Source organism: Stegodyphus dumicola, chromosome 12, assembly GCF_044657685.1.
Source record: "Stegodyphus dumicola isolate Sdum_Otavi_A_Nest chromosome 12, ASM4465768v1".
NCBI classification, from domain to species: domain Eukaryota; kingdom Metazoa; phylum Arthropoda; class Arachnida; order Araneae; family Eresidae; genus Stegodyphus; species Stegodyphus dumicola.
In genome coordinates, this window is record NC_140779.1 from 103,385,221 (window position 1) to 103,412,102 (window position 26,882).

The following is a 26,882-nucleotide window of genomic DNA, read 5'->3' on the forward strand; positions in this document are numbered from 1 at the left end:
TGTTTCCACGAGTTAAGTTTGGATTCTGCTAATTTAGCTTTATACTAATTATGTCGCAACTCAAAATATTTAATTTTATGTATATCTTTATTGTTTCTTTCTTTCTGGAATCTACGTCTAGCAATATTTACATGTTTCCTGTAGTAAGCAAATTCTTTATGCCACCAAGGAGCACATCATTCTTCATATTTTTATTCTTCAGAATTGAAGCACAATTAAAAATAATAGTAGAAAGACTGTTTATAGCATTTTATAATGCAATCCAGTTAGAGTAACTATCAAAAATGGTATTCAAATATTAGTATAAGGGTATTCTTACAAAGTTCTGTTAATCAAAACCAGTTCGCTGTTTTTAAATTAGAAGTACTTGAATAAGAGTATATATTCGCAAAACCTGAAGCACATTAAAAAATAATCATTTTATGATCAGAAAGAGAATTTTCCTCGGGGATATTCGAACCTTAAATGTACAACAGTAATGTATGACACCCAAGCTAGAAAGTGTAAATTCGATGTAACTCGAGCCTCCGTCTATATCATTTGCCTCCATTAATATAAAATAATTTACTGAGTAGCACATTTAGACTTCTGTAAATTAATTCGTACAAAAGTAGGTGAATTTACAGGCTTACCCATAATAAATCTTTTTGAAACCGCAAAATTCTCCTTAAAAATATGGCTGGGGCAAGTTCCAAAAAACGGCTTGTGATTTAAATCAACTTTCTGAGTTGCATTTTTCGTTTTTCTGTTGAATCTTCTGCAATTAACACAAACACACCCTTTGCACTCTTTTTTTTTTTTTTATGTAATTCTAAACTCTTATGCTCACCGGAGCAGCAATAACAATCAAAGGAATTTCTGTAACAAAAGCTTTTGTACTAGCCTAAACATACTTTAATTTAAACTAAGTTACTTTACTTTAAATTTAAAATAAACAAATTATGAAACCTTTATAAGATTTCAGAGAAAATTTGCCGTGTGGGACAAAATATGAGAATAAATAATGACAACCTAGCTTCTTTCTCTGATTTACTAAATTTTTCTTAGACACGTAAGTAAAAAATGCATATCTTTGTGTGTAAATAATTATAAACTTTTTAAATGTTACTATAGTTCGCCATTTGAGAGCGTTTCGATTCTCATAAAGTTTGTAACCTTAGAGGAAAATTACGAGAATCATCTTTAGCATGAACTGTAGATGCTTATTTATCAGTTCAGTTTCTTATTAATTTTCACTTTTGAAAAAGAGCCGTTCCCGTACAAAGGGATGTCCGCCAAAACATCACGGACGAAAACGTCACGAAGAAAACAACGCAAGGCGAAAACGTCGTGGCACAAAACATCGTGGGAGCAAATAAAGAGAAAACATATCAGTTCTAAAATATCGTGGTACAAAATATCGTGGTCGAAAATAAAGCGGTTCGAAAACTTCGCAATTTGAAAACATCGTGTTCGAAAATATCGTGGTAAAAATAAAATGCCTACGAATCATCGCATGAAGGTAACATAGCATATATGTGTTTTTCAGGTTTGAAAAGTTGTAAATGCATTTTCGCTTAATGCTTTGGGAACGCAAGAAGGAAAGAGGGATATTTTTACTTCCATATTTCATATTTTTGAATGAACTAATAAATTTTTGGTGAAAAACTAAGAAAGAAACTTAAGCATTTAAAAATTGAAAATGAGTAGAAAATTAATGCAACTTATAGCACCTAATAGAATTTTAAATATACATAGTTAATAAACAAATATCATTGATAAATTAATCTTGTTTATAAAGATTTACTCAAAATGTTTCATGAAAAATGCAGTCTAAAAGTGTTTTGAAAAAGAAAGATAAATAACTGCATAAGCTTACCTATATAAAATCGTTTGGTTAATTATCAAATTATTTTCTTTCACGTTTGTTAATCTGATATTGTTTTTAGCGAATATTATATCTTGTTTTGTTTCCGTTTATTCTTAAAGTGTCGCATTTTCATGTATAGTGTGCAATGAATTATTTGGATGTTGATTTGTTAGTTATGACTAAAATCAGTTACATACTATGTTAGTATGGAATTTAGATTTATTGGATTATACCAAATCACCTCGTCCGACATACTATGTTAGTATGGGATTTAGATTTATTGGATTATACCAAAGCACACTGGGGCTATCTGCTTAAGAGGTCATTAATTTATCAATGAGCTTTTTTAATTAACTATGTAAATTTAAAATTCTATTAAGTGTTATAAGTTGCATTAATTTTCTACTCATTTACTTATTTATTATTTCTACTTCATTCAATTTTTAAATGCTTAAGCTTCCTTCTTACTTTTTCAGCAAAATTTTATTAGTTCATTCAAAAAGATAAAATGTGAAGAAGTGAAAATATCCCTCTTTGCTTCTTGCGCTTCCCAAATCTTTATGCAAATATGCATTTACAGCTTTTAAAATCTGAAAAATACTTTGCGATGTTAGCGTCATGCGATGATTTGTAGGTACTCTATTTTTTACCACGATATTTTCGACGACGATGTTTTTAAACTGTGAAGTTTTTGAACCGCATTACTTTCGACCGCAATGTTTGGTGACACGATGTTTTAGAACTGCGATGGTTTTCTTTGCTTTTTGGAAAAATTATTCTCTTTGCTTAGATTTGTGTTTATTCTTCATTTATGTTTATTCTGATTGCTTTATGTGTTCTCTTTGCTTTCTCCCAAGATGTTTTATACCACGACGTTTTCGCTTTGCTTTGTTTTCTCCACGACGTTTTCGTTCGCGATGTTTTCCGCTGTAACCGTATATAGGTACTCCGAAACAAAGCGATTATTCTTATCGTAAACAAACTTATTTATTTTTTGACAGGTGCGAATAAAAGTCAATAAAATCTGTATCTTCAAAATCTTTTATGAAGATTTATACGATTTTTAAAATTAATTAGCTCAATTTATGGATTTTCTGGTGCGTTATTCTCGTTCGTTTTTAACGGAAATGCAAATGATTCAAAATGAGACTTCAAACACCTAAGATTTTGGTGACTGTACTTGCAACAAATTTATAACTGAAAGGTATTCGTGGGCCTTTATTAAAGCTGCTTAGGGAGCCGTCAGTCTAAGACCACTGGCTTATAAGGAAGTATACTATATCACTGTTAGATCACTTAGCCTTTCAATTCCACTTTTAATAAGAGAGTAGGATTTATATGGCCTGTGGATAACGTCGATAAGATATTAGATTGGAAATTTTGAGTATTCTTTTTTATCTTTAAAACATACGGTACAGCTATAACAGTTTCAGATCTTACGAGATTTTAAACAGGACGATTTCAAACATGTAAAATTCGCATAAATGACATTCGCATAAATTTACGAGTGTTAGAGAAAAAAACTCAATCAGATGCTGGGATTTTAATTTTTGAATTTAATAGTTAAAAGTACTTTGCTTTTTTGCGTACCACAGGTTCAGAACCCCTGCTCTGTTGGGAATTCTAAAGCTATGATGTGTTTAAATACTTTGTGATTTTGCTGTTGAATTGAATTGTGCGATAAATGTGATATTTAATAAATAAAGTAAACGCACAAAATGTTAATAATAAAAATATAAAAAAGTTTTGTAAAGCCATGGTAGTAAGAAAACTAAAAACTGAACATTGATATGATAAACTCTGAAAAGAATAACAAAAAATAGAGAAATGTATGCCAACAGTTAACGATGCATCGGGAATTATAAACGTATACTGCGGTGCTGCTTTTAAAATTTTTCTAATTTTGCTGTTGAATTGTATATGGCGTAAGTGCGAAGAAAACCATGCTTAGTTATAAAGCTAAAAAAAAAAAAAAAAAAAAAAAAGAGAAAAAAAAAAAAAAAGGAAAAGAAAATGGGTGGTAGGAGAGAATGTAACAAAAGCCCGGCGGTAGACTGCGAGTTCAGCTCGAGCATAATAAACCTTAACAAACCCTGTGGGGTGACCGTTAAAATCTGAAACCTTACAGATTTGTTATATTTATTTAGTTTTGTAAATTGTATGGTATGTTTTGAGGTTTTATGAACATCGAACTTTCTTATGAAAGTCAAATAATTCCAAAAATTTCAAACATATTTGGTATTATTTAACTGCTGTTATAATTGTTAAATTAATTACCAAGTTTAAGAATTTTTAGTAATACCTTGATTCGATTATATGAGAAAAATATGCTTGCAAATTAATCCTCTCACCAAATCCAATCCAGAGCTCTGAAACTTAAATGACCTATCAAGACTTCATCTCGCATGCAGCGAAGTGAGGAATGCATCTGTGGTTTTTTATTGTTTTTAGTCTCCATTTGTTGACTGGCTAACTGAGCGACTTGCTGTCAGATATCCTGAGTTGCATTAGTGATTTTGCTGGGAGGAGCAGCTTGCATACCAAAAAGAGATTAGCTTCTAGATGTTCGTTAATTATGAGAATGAAGAATGTAAGAAAAGTGTGCACCTGAAAGATGCAAACAGTAAAGCAGAAGCATGTTTCGTGCGAGCAAACAATTTGTTTCTTATGCTTCGCGTTGCAAGGCAAGAAATGCTGCAGTATTTAAGAAGAAAAACTGTATGTAAACAACATAACGTACAAAAACGCCGTCCAAATGAATATAAATCTTAATCTCATATAATGTGCTGATAACATTGTCTAAATTTGATTGTTTTAAAAATCGGTTAGGTATATATAATGTGATATTTACATACTTAAGTATTGAATATTTGTCTTACGTTTTCGTGTTTGGTAGACGTTTATAGTAATGTTCAGTAAATCCTTGGCGGAGAAAGTTTCATGAAATTTTGAGCGCTAATGCAAAGTCTCTAATGCTCTGTGAAATATTAATATATGCGTCGCAACTTGTTCTGCGAATTTTGCTTCCCCTTTCCCCCCGTGATAACATATTGTTATCCATTTTTACATACTTGTGCGAAGTAAAGGAAGTATTGTAATCCCAAAAAATTTTATCAAATATCCAAATATCCATTTTTACGATTCCCGAATCTATTTTCCCTATTTTTTTTTTTTTTTTCGTAACATCTGTACGTATGGGCACAGTAAAGGACTCTTTTCCAAAATGGACTGTAAATCGGATTTTTTTCATGATGACTGTACATATGTATCTTGCATAACGCAAAAACGATTACCGTAGAATTTTGAAATTTTATGTATGGTAACCGTTACAATATCTAGCTGTGCACCTCTCTCTTTAATTGCTATCCACAGTATCAAAAGTATATAAATATATATATGTATGATAAAAACTTGGAGTAAGCTGCACCGGATTGACGATGGTTCTCAACGTTATATAACTTAGACGGACTGCTGCATAGAAAGATGAAAGTCGAAGGAGAGACTTGTAGACAGATGTAGCCGAATTGAGCATAAGCTTTATTGCTAGACACGAACTAATTAACGAAACCATATTCTTCGTTGCACATGATCATGAGTGCAATACGCACACCACAGTTTTATATAGAGTATCACATTTTAAATAGCGGCGTAGTTAGCAACACAACAAAGCACAGCGAAATGAAATGGTATCCAAGCGACAACACAGCTGCAAGCTAACTGCACCTTTAATCCAATATGGCAGTCTTTTAAGGGAAATGTTTTGATTTGAGTTAGAAACGTTTCGGTCCCGAAATAACAACGTCATCAGTGTTGCGCCATAAGAAATATACAGGGGTTGAACAAAAATATGGAAACACCTTTAAAAAAACATGTTTCTTTGTGTAGGAAACCCGTTGGCATCCAAAACAGCTTGCAGTCTTCTCGGAATGGATAAATACAGTTCCTGTATGTTTGCCAAGGGAATATTATACCATTCTTCCTGCAAAACGGTGGCAAGTTCAGATAACGATGTTGGCGGTGGATAACGAGAACGCACTTTCCGTTCCAATGTAGACCACAAAGGTTCGATAACATTCAGGTCTGGTGACTGTGGTGGCCAGGGGAGATGGGACAACTCATCCTCGTGCTCAGAAAACCAGTCCTGGACAATGTGAGCTGTGTGAACAGGGGCCTTGTCGTCTTGGAAGACACCATCACCATCGGGGAACAAAGTTTGTACCATGGGATGAACTTGATCGGCCAAAATGTTCACATAAGTCTTGGCAGTCATGTGCCCTGACACAGTTATCATGCGGCTAGCAGAGAACCACGATATGGCTGCCCAAACCATAACAGAACCCCCGCCATGTTTCACTCTTGGCAACAAGCAGTCTGTATTATAGGCTTGAGATGGCGTTCTCCAGACGTAAACTCGGCCAGAAGTGGGAAACAATGTGAAAGAAGACTCGTCAGACCATATAACTCGCTTCCACTGCTCTATAGTCCAGGCTTTATGACTTAAACACCACCTTTTACTGTTACGGGCATTAGCATCACTGATGAGTGGCTTCTCAATTGCAGCACGGCCAGCAATTCCCTGTTTATGAAGCTCCCTTCTAATTGTTTTGGTACTCACAGGGTTCGGTAACACAACATTCATTTCAGCAGTAACTTTTGCAGCTGTGGTCTTCTTATTTTTCGTCACAATTGCCCTTAATGATCGTCTGTCACGATCACTCAGGACACACTTTCGTCCTCGCTGTGATTTAGCAGATGATGTTTTTCCGCTTTTCAAATATGCGGAATAAATCTTCGATACAGTACCTCTTGAAACACTAAATACCTCGGCTACCTTGCTTACGGAAGCACCTACCATACGTGCTCCAACAATTTGCCCACGGTCGAAGTCTGTTAACTCTCACATAATGCAATGACAACCTCACATAACAGTACTCCGACAACAACTGAACTGTTTAGCACATTTACGAAGTTGTATAGGTGGCGTCAGTAGTCAAAAACGCCAGCGCCACCTACATATTTCATTAAAATCAATCTTTCTTTTCAAACATGCATTTCACAAGGTGTTTCCATATTTTTGTCCATCCACTGTATATGTTTTTTTTAATATATTTTTTATCTTGCATACTCTCCTTCCCCGGATTAATTCCTTACCCACCCTTTACTTTCTCATTTGGTGGCTGTAGTCATGCACTTCCAATTACAAAAGTGTTTTGAATGACGAGAATATTCATGCTTTGACAGTGTCAAATTTGAAACAAAATAATAATTTTAGAAAAATAACGAAATCTAACTTTTAATACAGTCTTTCGTTTCCTATGCTTATATTTGAGAAAATTTTATACAAGTTATGAAAAAAATAAAATTATAAGAAGTTTGAATAGCGTACCAAAAATTGAGTTGGATATTTAATTTCAAAATTTGCAGTTTTTGATGTCATTTTCAGCTTGTCTTGAGGGATGGGTTAAGTTGGAATAATTAGAGGATGTTTAAATGAAGAGCAGCAAAAAATAAATATAATTTAATAGTCGCACAAGGAAATTATGGGGCGTCCACATCAAAATTTTAGTACAACAATCTAAACTTGATTAGAATATAAGCACGATTGAAGTAGATTATATTCAATGTACGGTACTTAAGTTTCTTGAATAATGAATGTACCCTTCTTATGCAAAGCGGGAGGCAGTGAAACCAATTAAACGCTTAAGAGAAATCCATTCATTTAAGATTGCCTTAGCTGTGTCTCCAACATGGATTCTTTCTGTTAGCTAATACTTAAGTGTTCTTCTAACTCAGTTAACATATTATTGCACTTTTTAAATGGTTGCTCAAAAATTCCATTCCTTGAAAAAATATTTGAAATAGAAAACGAAAAACTCAACGTCAACGCTATTCAGTGTTTATTAGTTCAAAGGGGCTTTGTCCCTGAAGGACTATTGTTTTCGTTTTGCAATTTTGGTTTGATACACTATAAATGTCCGTTTCACTTTTCAAACTGTTGCCACCAAATTTTAGAGTCCTGCATTATATTTGAAGAAATTAAATAATGAAAAATCTGCATAAATGTATGTATATTTCTCGCTTTGTGATAAAACAACGGTACCTAGAGCCATCGAATTTTGAATGACGTAATTCTCCTATGAATATGGGCATGTTTAATCCCAAATTTGGAATTTGTTTTATTATCTCTTTCATATTTTGTAACACTTCAACGAATTTTTGATTAACAAACTCAAGGATTTCAAAGCGAGTAATGGCAACGTTGTACAGAAAAAACATTTTTATCTCTAGCGCGTGAGACTCGCTAATTCTAAAGATGTGCTCGATTTAAAACAATTTTGCGATATTGCTGTTGAATTGAATTTTATGGTTTAAGTGTGAAGAACATGATATTTAATAAATAAAGGTAACAGACAAAATTTTAAAGAAAACGCCCCTTTGGACGTAATTTAAAATCTGAAACCTTACAGATTTTTGTCCTTTTGATTTTTTTTTCCCTTTTATTAACATATCCGCGTTTGTTAGCTACTGGTGATTGCCGAGGGGGGAGAAGAAAATTAGCAGATGTAATGCAATGTCTCAGCGCGGGTGTGGTTACATGCTCAGACTTTCTTGGCGGTTTGCGTCTAAAGGCAAACAGTAGTCTATTTCATTTCTTGAATGTTTGAAAAGAATCAACAAAGCATGTTGATGATTTTATTTTTGATACCAGAACTGCAAATGCATTTTCACCAGAACAATAGTAAAGACTGAGGTCAACGCATTGCATTTGGTAAGAAAAAAATCATTAAAGAAATGCTATGCTATGAAATATAGGCGGATTACTATTACGCAGTTGTGTAATATTTTCAAATCGGTTGTAAGGAACCAATTTCAACAAAAACACTTCCCCGGGAACTACGCAGAATTTTGATATCATTTAAGTCGCTTACTCAAGATGTTGATCACGTCTGTCTTCGTCTCCAATGTTAGAAAGGTCACAGATAAAATTATAGGAATAAAATGACAGTATTTAGTTCAATAATTCCTTGTTCATTATTTTGCTGCAAATAAAATACATACTTGACGCCAGCCAATGGAAATTTACTACCCTATATATTTATTTCCATCTACAAGGGTTTTTTTCTTTTAGCTCAAAGGGGCAATTTGCTCAGAAGGGCTATTAATTTCGGTTTGGCATTTTGCGTCGCTCCACTATAAACTGCGCTTCACTTTTCAAGCTGTTACCACAAAATAATTGAGCCCTGCATTATACATAAAGAAAAACAATGAAGAATCTGCATGAATATATTTGTTTCTCGCGCTGTGAAAAAACAGAGATACCTAGAGACATCAAATTCTGAATAACGTAGTCCTCCACTCGAATATGGGCATCTGGAAGCCCAAATCTGGAATTTGTTGTATTATCTATTTCTTATTTTGTTAAACTTTAACGAATTTTTGATTAACAAACTCAACGATTTCAGAACTATCAATGGCAAAACTGTAAGAGAGGGAAAAAAAAAAAAAAAAAAAAAGGAAAAAAACCTATCACCAGCAGGCGAAACTGTGGTGTATCGGAAATTCCAAAGATATGTTATAGAGTCTTTCTCTTTTGTTCCACATAAACTAGAATAGACCCTATAATGACCTGGTGAATTCTCGCATATGCGTGAATAAAACTACTGATTCAGGCGAAGGGTAAAAATAACCCTTTATTAATTCAGAATAGTTAACAGAAAGGCACGGTCTTCATGCGTTACATAAGCACCGTCAACTTGCGGTGAAAACTAAAACGTAGAATATAGTTCAAGACAAACCTAAAATAAATAGTGCAAGATAGCACTTAAGTTACGCCTAAAAAGTTAGACTCACAAGAACCTAACCGGCCAAAAGGCTTACTAGCGTAATAGCGAAATAACAATGAAACGTGCTCTTGGCTAACGAAACAAACTCCGTTCCGTTTGCCGTTGCCGCCGCGTCTAGCTTGCAAAGCTCAAGCTGTATACCGGCTATATTCATTTGGTTGCTTCATGTAGCGATGCAAGGACAGAAATGCCTAAGTGAGTCCTGAAGACAAGATATAATGCATAAAACGCAAATTTTTCTCATAAACGGGAAGACTATATACACAATATTTACAATCATTTCAATGAGTGATGAGGATGAAGTCAAAATCATGCTATAAACACATATTCAGCAGAGAATTTGGATAGAGCACAGATGCGAAAGCACAATAATGTCGGAAAATTTTGGTTGTCACTAAGCATGAAAGCTGCAAAAGGCCGAAGATGGCGGTCCTCATGAAGAATCTCGTACCTGAAAAGTTTAAAGTGGTTCATTATATTACATTCTTGTGCTTCCTAATACTCGTAGAAGCATTGTTCATTAAGTTTTCTGAAAAACTTCGCCAACGGTTCGATCTTAAGGTCGTCGTGAAGACATTTGTTAGGCACACAGAAGTGGGCATTTTTAATAATGCGAAGATATCTGCTTTGCACCACTTGAAGCTTCTTAAGTTCCTTATCGGAGATAGTTGTCCATGCCGGTAAAACGTAAGTCATGACTGGTCTGATAACGGAGAGGTAAATAAGTCTCTTCTTGTTCAGGTCCAGTGAAGAGTATTTCCCAATAATTGGCTATAAGCACTTGATGATTTTAAGAGCCCTGTCACGCACATTATTAACATGATGTGTCCAAGTAAGGCGGTCGTTCAATAAAACACCAATTTGTTTGGCCTGGGAAACCACTGGAACAATTTCGTTGAATAAAGAAAGTTGTTTTTTAATCGGAGCTTTCCTTTTGCGTTTCCAAATGATCAATAGCTGTGACTTTGAGACATTAATTTGGATTTTCCATTGTGCACATTGGTCAATAGAAGGAATAAGATCTTGAAGTTTCTTGATTGCGTGATTTACATTTGCAGATTTAACAGCTAATGCGGTGTCATCTGCATAGCAAGCCAAAATAGAGTTGTTCTGTGGCATTTCTGGAAAATCTGCAACATAAAATAAATGAAAAATTGGTCCTAGGACCGAACCTTGAGGAATACTACTGCGAATATTCTTTTTGAAGGAGTCAGCATTATTTACACAAACATAAAAAGACCTATTCGTGATGAAAAAATGTATTGTAACTAATAGTTCTTTATCAAAGTGGCTGGAAATCAATTTTGAGATAAGTCCCTCATGTCAGACGCGGTCGAAAGCTTTCGCCACGTCTAGCTTGAGGAGAGCAACACATTGTTTATTATGGAGCGCTGAACCAACAGACTCCGTAATCCGTACTAAGTACTTGGTCGTCGAAAGCTTGGCTTGAAAAATAATTGTTCAGGCGGTAGTAAATTAAGATACGGTTGCATGCGTGATAAAATAATCCGTTCATAGATTTTCCTAGCACTGGTAGCAAACTGATCGGCCGGTAACCGTCAGGTTTATTGTAATCCTTACCAGGCTTCGGAATCAAAATAACTTTTGCACATTTCCATAAGGCTAGGAAAATAGTTGTGGTAAAAGCATGCATTAAAAGTGCTGGTCAGTTTACAAATAAAGTCGTCCGGCAGGTTTTTTAATAGCAGCATTTGTGATGCCGTCATTACCGGACGCCTTGCGCGGTTTAAGTTTTTTTAATAATATTCACAACTTCTGACGCATAAGTCGATTTGAGATTTTTAATCAGAGTTCAGAGCGAGCCGTTCTGAATGTTAATCTCCGATAATTTTTTGCTCCACATTTCGTCTTTGTTGGATTTCACTGCTTTCTTAATGTCCTTATTTAAGGGATTTATCGCCCTTTTTACAAAGGGGGATTCCAGGTTAGGTGGTAGACTTTTCTGAGTCGATTACGCTGCCAGATTACGCTGAATTGTCGGATATTCTTAGGGCGACGAAAAATCTTTTCGCTTTTATTAATCATATAGCTTGCTTCTTCCACAGCGCTTTTAATATGTTCAGTAATAGAAGAGACAGCTGCATCCACTCCTTGTACATTCTTAAGATCATTTAAATTATTTATAGAATTTTTCTTAATATTTCCAGAAGGCTGCCAATCAGTTATTTTCCCTGACGAATTGAAATCACTTTTTTCAACCCTAAGTGTGGCAATGACGGGCAAATGATCTGACGAGAGTTCATGGGCAACTTCTAAAGTAATGGGAATCGTGGTTGTAGATGATGCAATGTCCAAGATGTCAGAATGTTCAATTCCATCGGAGCGACAGGTGTATTCATCCGGTGCGTCAAGTGCTACAGGATGGTTAAGAATATAATCCTGAAGAATTTTGCCATTCGGGTTACTGTGTCTGCAGTTTCATACAATGCTTTTGACATTCCCGCAAGTATAACAGGAATATCCTGAGGTAATAGCGTATCCAGCAGCCTTTCAGTTAGGTGATTTTGAGGTGGGTTATACAATGCACAGAAATATAAGTCTTTAAACTCCAGGAGGGTAACACAGGCAGTCACCGATTCATAGCCATTATCATTGCATTCATTTATGAGACAAGAGGGAAAATTTATTTTAACGTAGATAATGACACCTTGCCGCGATGAGAATTCTGATCACAACGGTAGCTATAATAATTTGAAATATTAAGACGGTGACACTGCTGCGCATGCGATTATGTAATAATCACAATGTTAATGTCATGAAGAAATTCTTGCAATTCATGCTTTCGATTTTGGATACCGTTAACATTCCATATCATGAAGCGTATATGAGTCGCCGTATTTTTTTATCTATCCATTATTAGATTTGAGAGTGTCTTGAGATGCTGGTTTCATTTCTTGAGTGAGTTATTTAAGTAGAAGTGGGAGGCCAGATTCTTTAATGCTGTTAATGAAACTTTTAAGTGCGCTGAGTATGGTTTCTGCCTCAGAGATAATTTCAGGTGCAAAACCTCTTGCAAGGGCTTGTGAGTAGGATTTGTTAGCAATGACTCTGTCAGTATAAGATGTTACTGGTGGGAGAGGTGTTGGCTTAGGAAATTTCTCGCATCCCGTATAATTTGCAGTGTGACCCACTTGCTGACAGTTGGCACACTTCGGTGGAGTGCTTCTATCTTTATCACAGTTATATGACTCATGTGAGTCACCGCATCGGACGCATTTGGGTTCGTGGTTGCAGTGTGATTGAGCATGAATACCCTAGCAGCGGAAACACTGCAGTGGCACAGCACGACCGTTATCTCTCTCTAAAGCGATTCTCATTCCATTAATAAATTTTTCATGGAAAATCTCATGACTCTTATATTTTCTTTCAAGAGTTACTAGGAACAGGGAGAGGTTGATCACTTCACAGTTTCTTCTGCGTTTTAACTGGTTAACACGAATAACACTGTACCTCTTAGCAAGTAGCTCATCCGTTATTTTTTCGATCGGAGTATATGAAGTTAGACTTCTAATTCAAAACAGTGATAGCGGACTCCAGCATCCGTAAGCACCTTAATGACTTGTCTGTATAAAGTTGGAGTCTTAGATTGGATTTTGAACACACCCTAAATTAATTAATAATCATGTTCAATTATAACATAATTAATAATCATGTTCAGCTTGCAGATTATATCCAAGTAATAGAACATTAACATGGGAGAAGGTGAATCTTTCATCTCTTATCATAATGGGTGGTGGTTTACGTTCTCAGGGTGCCTTGATTAGTTGAAGGTGTCATCAGTGCAGGTTGATCATTTGGAGTGGTATCCACAACGTCAGGTTTGGAGGCAACAGCTACCTGATCAGCAATCGGTAAACAGAATGTTCAGGAGGTGGAGGGTGAGGGGTAGTCTTCCTAATAGGCTTGCGAGTGCGTTTCGTAGTGTCTCCTTTCGAACCGTTCTCCGAAACTAAACTTTCGTCCAAAGCTTTATATTTTCTGATGTCCTCATCGGAACATGCACAAACCTTCACAGCGTTTGACATTCAGTTTAGCAGTTGGAAGTTGAGGAACTTCTTCATTACAGCCATCACTGCCCTGAATAAACTGAGAAAATCACCCGTTTAAATAAAATCTTCTCTTAACTTTAAATTTGCATCCTTGCGAGAGTATGTGAAGGGAAGTTGAGAAGTCTAGTACGGGTATCAAACTTAAAATAAATTTGTTATGCAAATAAAGAAAGCCCAACAATGTTCTTTTTAAATTATTTTGCAGTATTGCCGTTGAATTGAATTTTATGGTTTAAGTGCAATGAACATAATATTTAATAAATAAAGCTAACATACAAAACGTTAAAAAAATGCCGCTTAGGGCGTAATATAAAATATGAAAGCTTTCAGATTTTTTCTCGTCTACAGCTTATTTACATTTGTAGAGTATACATTTGGTTTCATTAACCAGTTATTTCATGTTAATTATGTGTTTTTCTTTCTCGTTTTCCATTTTTCCTGCTAGAATGCTAATTTCTAGTAATGATGGTAGAATCCGCCTACTAAAGGACATATCTGCTACTTGATTCTGCTGAGAGCAGTTTATCTGCGGCGTTGCGTTATTTTCCCCTTTAAGGCTTGTCACGCCGGCATTACGCTCTTGAGTCAACTTGCGCATATTTTATCTGTGTAGCCTTGGGGGGGGGTAGTTTAATTTTAGTTCTCTTACTTTTGATTTATGTCATAAATGCTGGCCGATTCTATAAGCACAAGGGGCACCTTCTGTTAACTTACACCTAAGTAAAATAAAAAGTTCTTTTACACCCTTCAGACTCTCCGTGATAATAGCGGTAAGTCGCTTAAGTCTTACGTAGAGTTCGGGTAGTTTATGTTACCAAAGAGGACGAGACTCTGTGCATTATGTGATTTCATTCTAGTTGTTGTGTCTGGTAGTAACAACGAGTAGATCAAAATGTATCCACTACCGAAATGAAAACAACATGTTGTAACTTATTTTTAAGTGAAAACAAAGCGATTGCCCCATGTTGATACATTTATCTCATATGTGGTTAGCCCTGTTTTAATTTAATTTTCCCACTCTCCGAGTAAATGTACTTTCTTGGTTATTACAAAACTTAACGGTCAGGTATGCACGCATTTATCTTTATCTCAGCTGTCAGGCTTAAACTCCACTGATATTCATAGAACATTTTACAAAGAGATTCCATGCAATGATTTTGTCTTCTGAAGAGCAGAAGCAAATAGATCCAATTTCCATCGGCTGAATGGTTTAATATTCTTCTTGTTGAATTTCAGTGATAGAAAACTCTCTCCTTTCAAAAATGTAATCTGGACCAAGGCAATATTAATTTAAAACGCAAGTTTATTTTGGAGGAAGGGGTGCATTAGCTGTGTGTGCACTTTAAAAAAATTAGTCATAGTGGATTGTACAAGACAAAAACAATCATTATAAATTCAGAGCAAATTTTCATTTTTTCCCCATACAGAAAAAGAAAAATGCTATTATTCGAAATAAATGAGAAGTATGGAACTGAGAAGTGGGAATACAAAGAGTGAAATTTGTTCTTTAAAAATTGCATAAAAACTCATATGCCTGCAATTTGTGATTCTTTTTTTGAAATTTTCCTTTCAGCTTTTCTCATACACGTTTCAAAAACATCATCTCAGAAACAGTAAAATTATATTCAATTACGGCGAAAGCGTGAAGTCTGTTAGATTCCTGAATTTAATTTCGTTACCATTGGTTCCTCTCCTGTTGTATTTATTAAGAAACGGGGGGGGGAAGGAACTTTAGTTCAGACATTCTTTCCCACTTTCGTGTTTGGATTGCACCGACACGTAACAAATTCGCAATTGAACCTTCGGAAAAAATTTCCACTTTATTCCAGAAAAGTCATTTACTAAAAAATGGTCGGCATCTGCTGAGGAGGGAAGGGAAAATGAACGTCAAAATAATAAAAAATGGAATTTGTGAGAGGGTGACAGGGAAAGAGAAAATGGGGACTATTTTTCGATCGAATCCATTGCGTCAGGTGAGAGCCACGGGCGGCGCTGCGACCGGACCCTGCCGGAGCGCGCAACTAGCTGGAACATCATATCCAGCCATGTGCCGGACTGGGCCTGTTGATGCAGCTCTCGTACTAGCAGTGCGAATCTATCGCGTTTTAAGGTAGTGAGAGCGTAGTGTATTCCTGTATTATTGCGTAATATGCCCGCTGGCGTGTTAAGTAAGTAAAAAAGATTCTCTTAACTTGTTACAGTATCTTTAATGTACTCATTTCTTGCACTTTTTTGAAAACGCACCACATTTTCTTAAAGAAGTTTACAGCTAGTTTGCAACTTCTGTCAATACACATTTCATGCAATAGTTACGATATCATGTTTGCGAGCATTAATATAGTAATACTGAGTAGTGAACTAGTCTAGGAATAACGTACGCATTTAAATTTGTTTGCTTAGGCACTGTCAAATTCTAATAATTCTTTAGTCTAAAATGCTTTTTGAAAGAACTTTAAAAGTAGTGTGAGATCTCTCAGAAATACTGTTGATATTTTATAGCGAAATTTTACTAAAACAAATCACGCTAAAATTGTCTATCAATAATTATGGGAGCAAAAACGAGCTTAATATACTTTAAAATGTACGATAATAACAACTGCACACTAATGCCTGTTAATTGTTTTACCTAATTCATTGTTTCTAATACACTGAATTAATATTAAATCTTAAGATATATTTAAATCAAACTTTATAATATGCTTAAATATTTAAGAAAAACGTGTAAAGTCCAATTAGAATAATAAGTAATGCATATTTACGAATATATTTCTAACAAATATTAAAAACCTGGTTTAACTGGTTCGTGTTTTATAGCAATAACATGTATTAAAATGATATTTTTATATTGTTTATTCATAAACCTAAATTATCCTTGTAAATACAGCACTGTCTAAAAATATGTGTTCAATGTTGTGCTGAATTCGCTTTTAAATATATATTTCGTGGCTATGCTTTTCTTGTTGCCGCCAGGCATAAAGTTCTCTGTTTGTGTGCAGAATGTTACTGAATTTAAATATATTCTAAACTGATGAAAGAAATTCTGACCTTTTAAGGTTGAAGAAGTTGAACTGAAAAATGCTCGAGGGGGAAAATTATGTTTCTACAGTAGCGTTTTTTTTTTCGAAAGATCATAATTTAGCAAAGTGACACCAAATTTCTCGATGCTCACTACACAAACGATGCCATTCCATTCTGTTAACGTATTAAAAATAGGTAATAAAGTATTGCAAATTAGCAATAATGTGATGTTTTAAAAACTAAAAATGCCTGCAGAAAATTGTTTGTTGCTGTTTCTATCATTATGCATAAATATTAAAGTAGAAAACTCAGTATTTGCTGTATGATGATCCGGAGCATTTTGACCAAGTTTCGAACATTAAACTCTTGAGTCGTTTAACTTTAAAACAGATGATTTATAAAGTTTGAAACATTGATTAATAAACAAATTTATATGGTTTTTACAAAGCCCTTTTTCATTCGTGATGTCCCCCATTTAGGCCTTTTCCAATTCTGACTTTCTAGAGGTGAAAACATTTATGTTTTTAACCTTCAGCCTTTCTTTTTTTACTTCTTTGTACGGAGTGAAGGAAGCGTTGTAATCGCGAAAAGTTTTGAGTATCGTATTTCAACTGAAATATGTATTTTTACCGTTCCCGAATCCATTTGGACTATTGATTTTTGAGTGACGTCTGAATATACGTACAGAGTAATTCAGAAGGATTTATTATTCTAAACCAGATTGTAAAATGGATATAAAAGAGAATCAAAAGTTTTTTTTCCGTGATGTCTGTACGTACTTGCCTACGTATATATCTCGTATAACTCAAACATTATTAGCAGTAGAATGTTGAAATTTTGATATACGAAACTATATATATATATCTAGTTATGCACCTCCCTTTTTTATTGCAACCCGTAGTACTAAAAGTGTATATATATATCAACTCCCCATTATCCGATTTAAAAGTCTTTACACGGCCGTTATTCTCGCAATCGTTGGTCCCAGTCACATACTTCCAATTACAAAAGTGTTTTAAATGACGAAAATAGTCATCTTTTGGCAAATTCAAATTTTAAAAAACTAATCTTCGAGAAATAAGAAAATCGAACTTTGAATGCGATTTTTCGGTTTTTATATTTACATTTATGATACTTTCATATTCCTTATGAAAAAGTAAAACTATAAGAAGTTTGATTACAGTGCGACAAAAATTGAGCGGGACATTTAATTTCAAAATTTTAAATTTTTGGTGTCATTTTCAACTTGCTTTGAGCGATCGTTTATTAAGTTAGAATAATTCGAGGAAATAAATTTAAATGAGGTGCAACAAAACCTGTGTATAATTTAATTAGCCATAAAAGGAAGTCGTGGTGTCCACATCAGATTTTTAACATTTCATTGTAGCTGGTGTAAACACATTGGGGGGGGAGCATTGTTAAGATAAAATTCATGTATTTTAAGTTAGTTCAGAATAAAATGTGAGCGAAACAAGGAAAACCGAAAACAACGAGTGTTCTTAAAGTGCTTTAAAAAATTATTTCAACCGAAAAAGAAGATATGGCCTTTATTTGAATACTGTATAGCAATTCCGTTCGGCAGATGGTCACAAAAAAATCTATTTTCCTATATATGGCTTAATATTCAGCTCTACGAATTTTAAAAATCTTTTGAATTTTAAAATTTCAATTTTAAAATTCAAAAGATTTTGAAAAGTCAGATTTTTAAAAACCAGAAAAGTAATGTATTTAGTTTATTAGAATCTGTGATAGCAGTATTGCTGATGATTTTCACAATTCTTTGGAGCCTTGTACTGTAAAGTATTTTTCCGTCGTTCCAGCATGCCTTTGGGTGTAACGATAGCACACTCGCCGCGGATTCGAGAGGTCCAGGTTCGAGTCCCAGGGATGGCATTGCACATTTTTCTCGTCTCCTTTTTCAAGAAAGTAAAATAATAATAATAATAATAATAATAACTCCACAAGAGGCACTCGAAATAAAAGGTTGTGTATGATAATTAGTCACCACCAGAATTTGGCTATTGGGTCCCCTAACCATAGTCGCCCTTTAAAATGGGAGTATATAAGGTATTTTTCCCTTCTTTCCGTATGCTTTCGTGATGTAATTGGAAGAATACTCTACGCGTATTCGAGAGGTCCAGGGTTCGATTCCCAGCGAGGGCTTTACACATTTTTTAGGCCTTCTGGTTCAGAATAACCTAATGACTCTAAAATGGCACGCGAACTAAAAGGTGGATGCTAATTCGTCACTACCAGAATTAGATGATTGTGTCCCCTAATCTCCAGTCGCCCTTTAAAAGGGGGTATATAAGGTATTTTCTCCCTTCTTTCCGCGTGCATTCTTGGCGTAATTAGATGCATACTCGATGTGTATTCAAGAGGTCCAAGGTGCAAGTCCCGGTGAGGGCACTGCACATTTTTCATGTATCCAGCAACCGAAAACTTAATGTTTTTACAGTACTTATTTAATATTAACGAAATCCTCAAAATTTTTCAGTGTTCCGATTTTCAATAATAGAATTCTCAATATATTATTTTAGCCGCGATTGTTCTTTAGAAATCGTCATGATTATATTTCGAGATTATAATGATACTGAATTTTGTAATCAAATTAAAAAAAAGGCCCCTTGTTTTCTGTATCAGGTGTAAGCACCAGTGTCATTCATGGTTTATATAAGCAGTGGTTTATATAAACTAATTAAATTCATGGTTTATATAAACTAAGTTTAAAGACTGAAGCCTCACTGTGACATCACTTTATACACTGTCATATGCCCTTATATACACTAATACCTTATATACACTGTCATATGACCTTCTATCGCGCTTCCGGAATTTATGTTGGCCTTGAATGAAAAGGCTGAACTGGAATTCGTTCTTACCTATCCTATCGAGAAAGGATGAAACGGCATGATTTTGAAAAAACCTCAATTGGGAAAGCCTGAAATGGGATATAATATTTTTTTTTTAAGCTCTAGTAAGAAAACACTTGCCTTTTGTTTGGGAGGGGTATTCAATGGCTAAGCACGACCTCGAAAGCATTCGTCTAGACTTATCTGCCATTTACCCATCTCATCATTGAAAACGCTACCCAGAGTAATAAAGTAAACATACTCCATTACCATTTGGAGTAAACATACTGCAATCGCTATGCGAGAATCGAACGTACACCTTTTGTTTCAAACTAGCAGTCAAGCCTCTGTTATATCATTCTGTGCGGCTGCCACTGTAAACTGCAAAATGAAGCAAAAGATTGCTAGATTCTGTATAAAACTGTTATCAGTTTTGATAGCAATTGCCATTAGTCCTTCTTCTTTATGAGAACAGTATGTCTTCATGAGATAAAAAATTTTCGCTCGTGAAGGGAGATGGATCTTGGTTAGTCGCCCTCTATATCACAGTGTTTGAGATAAAATCTACCCAAATCTAAGGTTTTTTTTTAAACTATTTTGTACAAATTTTATTGCAATGTTCACAGAAAAAAATGTCAAAAAGAAATCAGGAAAAATAAATAATTTATGATAATCAAGCTTTCGGAAATAATAACATAGTTCTAAAATATTGCAATAAAAACTTACGTTTCTAACTGAAAGAGAGATAATAATGCACATATTTTTGTTCCTTGCCGCACATTACATGACAGTTATTGTGCTAATTTGAGTGTACAAAAACAGTTTACTATGATTATGATTGATGACGTTTTGAAAGGGGTGATGGACTAAATATTTCTTAAATGATTAAAATGCAGAGATAGGGATCTAGTTTAAGAAATTAATTAAATCAGTTTCATGTTACAACAATGTATGACATCAGAAAAACCATTTATTAATACAAACTTAATAAATGTTAAATAAACTAACGGCATGTCTGCCAACCTTGAGATCTGAAAAACCGGAATATTTTTGCGAGAAAACCGAGAAGTTTACATGCTGCTCTGCGATGCCATTTCAAAGGAGCTCCAAACTGATTTAAATTAACTGTATAATGCATGATTCAAGTTACTGGAACATGCATGAGTTTGTGAAGTTATCAGAATTGCAATACAGTTCTTATGTAATATATTGTTACGAAATGTACAGGCGCGGTAAGATGGCTTCACCGCAAAGCAGTTTTAGGCATAAAATGGCAAGGGAAGGCAGGGTTGCCACATTTGACGAGAAATCGCCTATTTGGCGACAAAATTGGCGATATACCATGGATGGATGGAGAACCTTCTGGAACGAATTCTTACCGGTTCTTAGTTTAGAATGTTCTCGAACACCAGTCAAAAGCTATATAAACCTTGCTGGTCCGCAGTCAGTTAGTGTATGCTGCATCGAGAGGGCGAGTCAGAGTGCCTCGTCTTGGAATGTGAGTTAGTAGTATCGAGAGTGTGCCTCGTCGAGAGGGCGAGTCAGAGTGCCTCGTCTGAACTGCGAGATAGTTAGTATTGAATGTGTGTCTCGTCTAGCGAGTCAGTCCGTGCGGAGTCGATCGAGTTGACAGCCGGGCAGCGAGTGCCGAGTGGGTCGTCGAGTGCACCGAAGGAGTCTGTTAGTGTATCGCGGTTAGTGCATCGTCGAGAGAGCGTGTTGAGCTCCGAGAACGACTGAACGGAAGATTCGGGAGCCGTGCTCTGTGTGGCGTCGAGTGCATCGCGAGTTGTAACGTGGAGAGTCTAGAGAGTACGTGGAGTTCCGAGAACGACCAAGCAGAGTCGGAAGCTGTACTCTGGTATTTTGCAGTGAAGCTGTGTCTACCGTGATAGCCTGATAACCTGAATGCTGTCACTGAGCTTGTCAGCGGGTTTACAGTAGTTCTTCGACAACTGTAAAAAGTGTTATTGGAGCTGTTCTGATTAATGCCGGCCAATAAAGTGTATTTTGATACTTCATCAAATAGTTATTATTCACTCCAAATCCATACGAACCCCGTACGAACGTGAAGGAAAAGAAAATAACGTAACAACTGGCGTCAGAATAAAGAAAAACGCAACAATATATTAGTATTCCAATATTCTAAATTTTATGCTCTTTGGCTAACTTTATTATGTAATTCTCTTACATTTTTATTTTGAGATATCGAAGAACTTTTATTTATAAAAGTGCTTTACAATACGATGGAAACTAAATTAGTGTACATAATATATTTATCTCGATAAACTTAGTAATATACCATATAATGTAGTAAAATAAAGTTCTAACATTAACTGATGAAATATTCGTTGAATCTTGATATAAAACTCTATGAATGTCTACAGTACATTAAGACAACTCAGATAAAATTTAAAAAAAAAAAAAAAAGAGAAAGGTAAATAAAATGTAATTATTATTATTTACGTGTTCCGCCCTAGAGCACTACACGGAAGGGAGGGATGCCTTCGTGGATGACTTTCTAAAGGGAACTGCTTCGTATTACACGTTACCCGCCCAAGCAGCCAACCTGTTTGCGGAATTCGAACCTCAGACCGAACTACCAGCGTTCAAGGACTTTACCGCTCGGTAGCTGTTGGGCCTAATAAATGTAATAAGAGAAATATACAGTTCAGGTGAAATAAAATCTAACAAGATATATTATTTTGAAAATTATTAGGAGTAGAGGAATAAAATTCGCAATTTAAATTCGATTTATTCCCTAAATTCTATTTATGGACACCACTTTCTTTAGTAAAAGCTAAAAATTGAAACCCGGTGATCTACCTCGAGATATGATGAAAAACCGGAGTCTCCCTGTAAATCCGGAAAAGCTGGCAGTTGTGAAACGGTATAAATATTAATAATGTTACTAAAAGGTTCCTTCTTAACACTTCCTGGCTATAAGTAACCGATGTAACTGTTAGTAGCGTGCTGTTATGATTTAAAAACTGAATAAAAATATTATGCATAAAAATACAGTCGGTGCCACTTACTATGATCACATTTGTTCACAGTTATTTTGTAACATTAACGATATGATAAAATAAAGCAATGAGAAAAAATATCCTTCAAATCAACAATAAAAGTTTCCTCGTGTATTGTAAATAGACTTTCTGTCAGCATTTTAATTAGGAAAATGCAAATATTTATTCCTAATCTAAATATTCGGAGAACATCGCTCGTTGGTAAAGAACATGCTAATGTAAAGTTTAAAATTAGGCAAAAAAAAAAAAAAAAAAAAAAAAAAAAAGAACATAGTTTGGCAAGGATGCTTTCGGAGAAATTCTCTTCCCCCTTCCTGAAAAAAAATAGAGGAATTTGTGTCTGGTCGCCCTCAAAAGCGATAGAATTATTGAAAATGTACGTCAAACCAAACATTTTTTGGGCCTAATTTTAAACGGTTGGCTAAAATCAAAACTAAGCTCTTTGGCGAATTAATCCCTTACCTGATGACACTTCTCTGTCATTTGCAATTTTTAATATGTACTTCGACCTTATTTGGTGAATTTAATTATGTTTAAAACAATTCATTCTATAATATTTAGATCATATTAACCGAATAGTTTATCACAATAAGCGATGTATTTTCTATGCTTTCCGTATAGAAATAGACGGGACCTCGGCAATTTGATAACAATAACCGAATGATAGCATTAATCATGATCACATTAAGCGGCGTCTACTGTAACAGCATCTTGGAGAATTAACAAATATTTACATTTTAAGCGTGGATCTCTCAGTTTCCAAGTTGGTAAGACCCCTGAATAATCGCATCTAAGCCCACATTCAAACCCTAGCCAACGATTTAGTTATAGGGTGTTTTTGATTTTTCATCAGCTATAAAGTTAATGCGAGTCAGTTTTTTTTTTTTTTATATAAGGCAGTTCTTCCCAAAGCCGTTTCTCCAAAAGGCAAAATAGCGAGTGCGTGTTTTGCCATGATCAGCTAAACTGACTTTAGAAGCTAAACTGACTTTCCTACTTAACTAGGATCAAACTTAAACTGGAAAAAAAATAATATTTGTATTTTAATATAGAGATATGCTGTTTCAAATAGAATCGTTTTACTTTCTTGGTTTTTTATAATACTGCAGGAAACACATCATTGTTTTCTTCAGATTACCAACCTTAAGATTTAAGGAATTTTCACCATACTTGCTTCCTTGTCTTCCTTGTGTAGTTGGAAGCCCATCCGAATGGCAATTTTAAGGGGTTCGGAACACGAATCGCGAGTAGGGTATTACTGTTTCTTCATGTTTCTTTCTCCAGTAAATAAATCGAATGAATCTAAAAGGTGCTTTTATCCTTACACTAATATACTGTTCGAAAATGAACATCAGAATCAAAGATAAACGCATATCACAGACCCAAAGACGAGAATCTATAATAAAACATTTTCTTTTAAGTCGATGCAAATGGTAGATTGTCACTTAATTTTTCCAGTGGCCCCTATGTGAGTTCAAACTTCTTAAAGAAAAAGCCCACCAGCAGCCGAGCGGTAATGTATCTGGATAGTGGTAATTTAATCTGGGTTTTTGTCCAGGTGAGCGGACTAGCTGCGTGGGCGTTTCCGTGGTTTTCCCAGTAACATAAATCCGAGTCAGTTTTACTTTGAAAGGACGCCCTTTTCTTAGGCACATAGCCCTCGCGTATTTTTGCCATAATCTAGTGAATCCCCAGATGAATTTCCAGTTTTTCTAGGGAAATTCTTAGCTTTATTATTATTATTAAATTGTTATCATTACTACTTTGTCTTAATTATCTTGTGTTAAACTTTGTGATACAAGCATTCAAGTCGGCGGTTTTTATTTAGACGATGATATCACTCATTTCATCATTATCCTTCGTCCCTTGTGGCAACACTAATTTTAAATCATTTGACATTTTGGACAACTTTAAGTCTCTAGGAGATTTGAGATAAATTCTGCTAACGAGTTGCATGCTTTCCATCATACACGACTTGTTTCACATGTTATGCAATTATTTCTATACTATAGCCACATGAACGGTGATCTGTAGCCGCCGAGACGGTAGTGGTTAGGGGAGCCTTCTGCGGTACCGAAGGGTCCGGGTTCGAATCCTGGAGAAAACATAGATGTTTCTAAATGAATAGTGTCTTTGCGGCATGAAGGCAGTCTAAATATATGGCGAGCCGAAGTCCTCTCGAGATGGTTGGTATTAGGGGAAGAGGAGTGAGAGACCCTTGGACCCGTCCCTCCATCAAAATTGGAGGCGGATCTTTGAAGAAGAGCGAAGTCGTACTGTCACCTGTATGGTACTCAAGGCTGTTGCCAACGACAGACAAAAACTTGCTCTTCTTGCCACGATGTATTTCGTGGGCTTGTTCTGATGTTACTGTCGAACAAGTGAGATAAATCACAACAACAACACGATGATCTGTGTCTCATTTAACACATAACGTGCGGATTTCTTGTTTCTTGAGAATGTGAAGGATATATCGTTTATTTAAATTTCATTAAATAATTTTATATGTATTATCGTATTTAATTTAAAAAATATTTTGTGGTGAGAATATTCACCGCTCCTTAGAAACAGCGATAATTTAGTGCGTTTTAAAATGTCAAATGCATAACAAGAAGTAATATTCAGAATGCCTCCCTGTTTATAAGTTTTAAAATTTTGAATCCTTATGTTTTATTAGGTGTTTCGTAAACGTTACTAAATACCAAAAAGTACAGAATGCAAAATAATTTAACTAAATGTGTCGTTTCGTTTTTGGTAAAATCATAAAATAATAATGTGAGCTAGTTTTTCTAAACAGTTTGCTTTCGTTGCTATAATTAACCAATCAACCTTTAAAGAACCTGCTTTGTGAAAGGCATAATTTCGCAAGATCGATCATTTTTGTGTACTCTGGGAAATGAACGGAGGAAAAAATAATTTAATGCACGGAAAATGCAGTAAGTTGATGAAATATATTTTTTGTGAAATAGTAAACTTACTAAAAATTTTAACTTGCTAATTGTTACGCAGAAATGAAAAATTCGTTAAAGTATGTTTCTGCTCACTTGCTTTTGTTTCTTTATTGGCTTATGCTCTATTTTAGGAACATAGATGGAGTGAGTATTAATTTGCTGTCAGTTTATTTATTTATCTGTTTAAAGTATAAAATATCTTAAGATTTTTTAATCGATATGAATATTTAACTTTAATGACATTGCAAATTATTCTAAGAGTAATATTTTAAATAAATTGCTGGAAGAATTTCAGAAACATATACAGTAAGACCCCGCTTAACGCTGTTTCGTTTAGCGCTGTTTCGGTTTAGCGCTCTTTTATTTCAACCCGGGGATTCCACGAAATCGCTCGCAGCATACGGGAATTCCCCGAAATATTATGCAGCGATCGGTTTCAAATACATATCCAAAAGAGTGTACTTGTATTTCTTGTTTGGTGCGGTATTGTACAGACATATTTTGAAGGGGTAAATGTGGAAGATGTCGAAGAAATAATTCAAGAAGCAGCGGCTAGTCTTTCTAATGATGAGCTCAAGGAATTAACTGAACAAGAAGAAAACAAAAATGTTGACAGCAGTGATTCAGAAGAAGAGCAAAAAGAACTTTCGATGGCGTTTGTAAAAAGGAGTTTCTCTACCATAACTGAAATAATGGATCAATTCATTGAATTCATGAATACTTTGATTCAAAATGATCCGAATTTTGACAGGAGCTCAAAAGTAAGGCGTGGTGTTAGAGATGCTCTATCCGTTTATGAAGAACTTTTTAAGAGAACAACGCAAAAGAAAAAGGCAAACAACATTAGATGCTTTTGTCACAAAAAGGCAGAACACTGAAAACGCGGAAGGCTAACTAAATATGACTGAATTAGAATTTTATTTGTTTTTTTTAAGAATATTCGTTTTGTTATTTATATTTTGTTTTTATTTTTGCAAGAAATAATAATGCGATATTAATTTGGGCTTTAAGAAATAAATGTTTGGTTTTATTTTTATTAAAAAAACATACTTTTTAAATTTAATACCTAACCTATTTCCTAGCCATTTTCCCCTAACCCCAATATTTACATGTAAAGATAGCCTCGTTTAGCGCTGTTTCGCATTACGCTCTACTTTGATGGAACGTATCCCCTGCGTTAAGCGGGGTCTTACTGTACCTTGCACCAAAACAATGGGACAACTCTATATCTCCCGTTCCACTGGATCGATTGACGAAACTTAACTTGCATTT

General features: G+C 35.0%; 1 protein-coding gene across 2 annotated transcripts in view; it reads left to right on the forward strand.

Annotated features, from left to right (window-relative positions):
• ASPP (Ankyrin-repeat, SH3-domain, and Proline-rich-region containing Protein) overlaps positions 1-26,882 on the forward strand; it is an 818,500-nt gene that overhangs the window by 263,545 nt on the left and 528,073 nt on the right. The window contains exon 1 of one of the 2 annotated variants that reach the window (XM_085806750.1): positions 15,839-15,931. The exons of the other annotated variant lie outside the window; for it this stretch is intronic. Within the exon in view, the coding sequence (XP_085662876.1) occupies positions 15,913-15,931 (19 nt within the window). The 5' untranslated portion in view covers positions 15,839-15,912. Of the gene's footprint in view, positions 1-15,838; positions 15,932-26,882 lie in introns of those variants that run through there. 2 annotated transcript variants of the gene reach the window in all.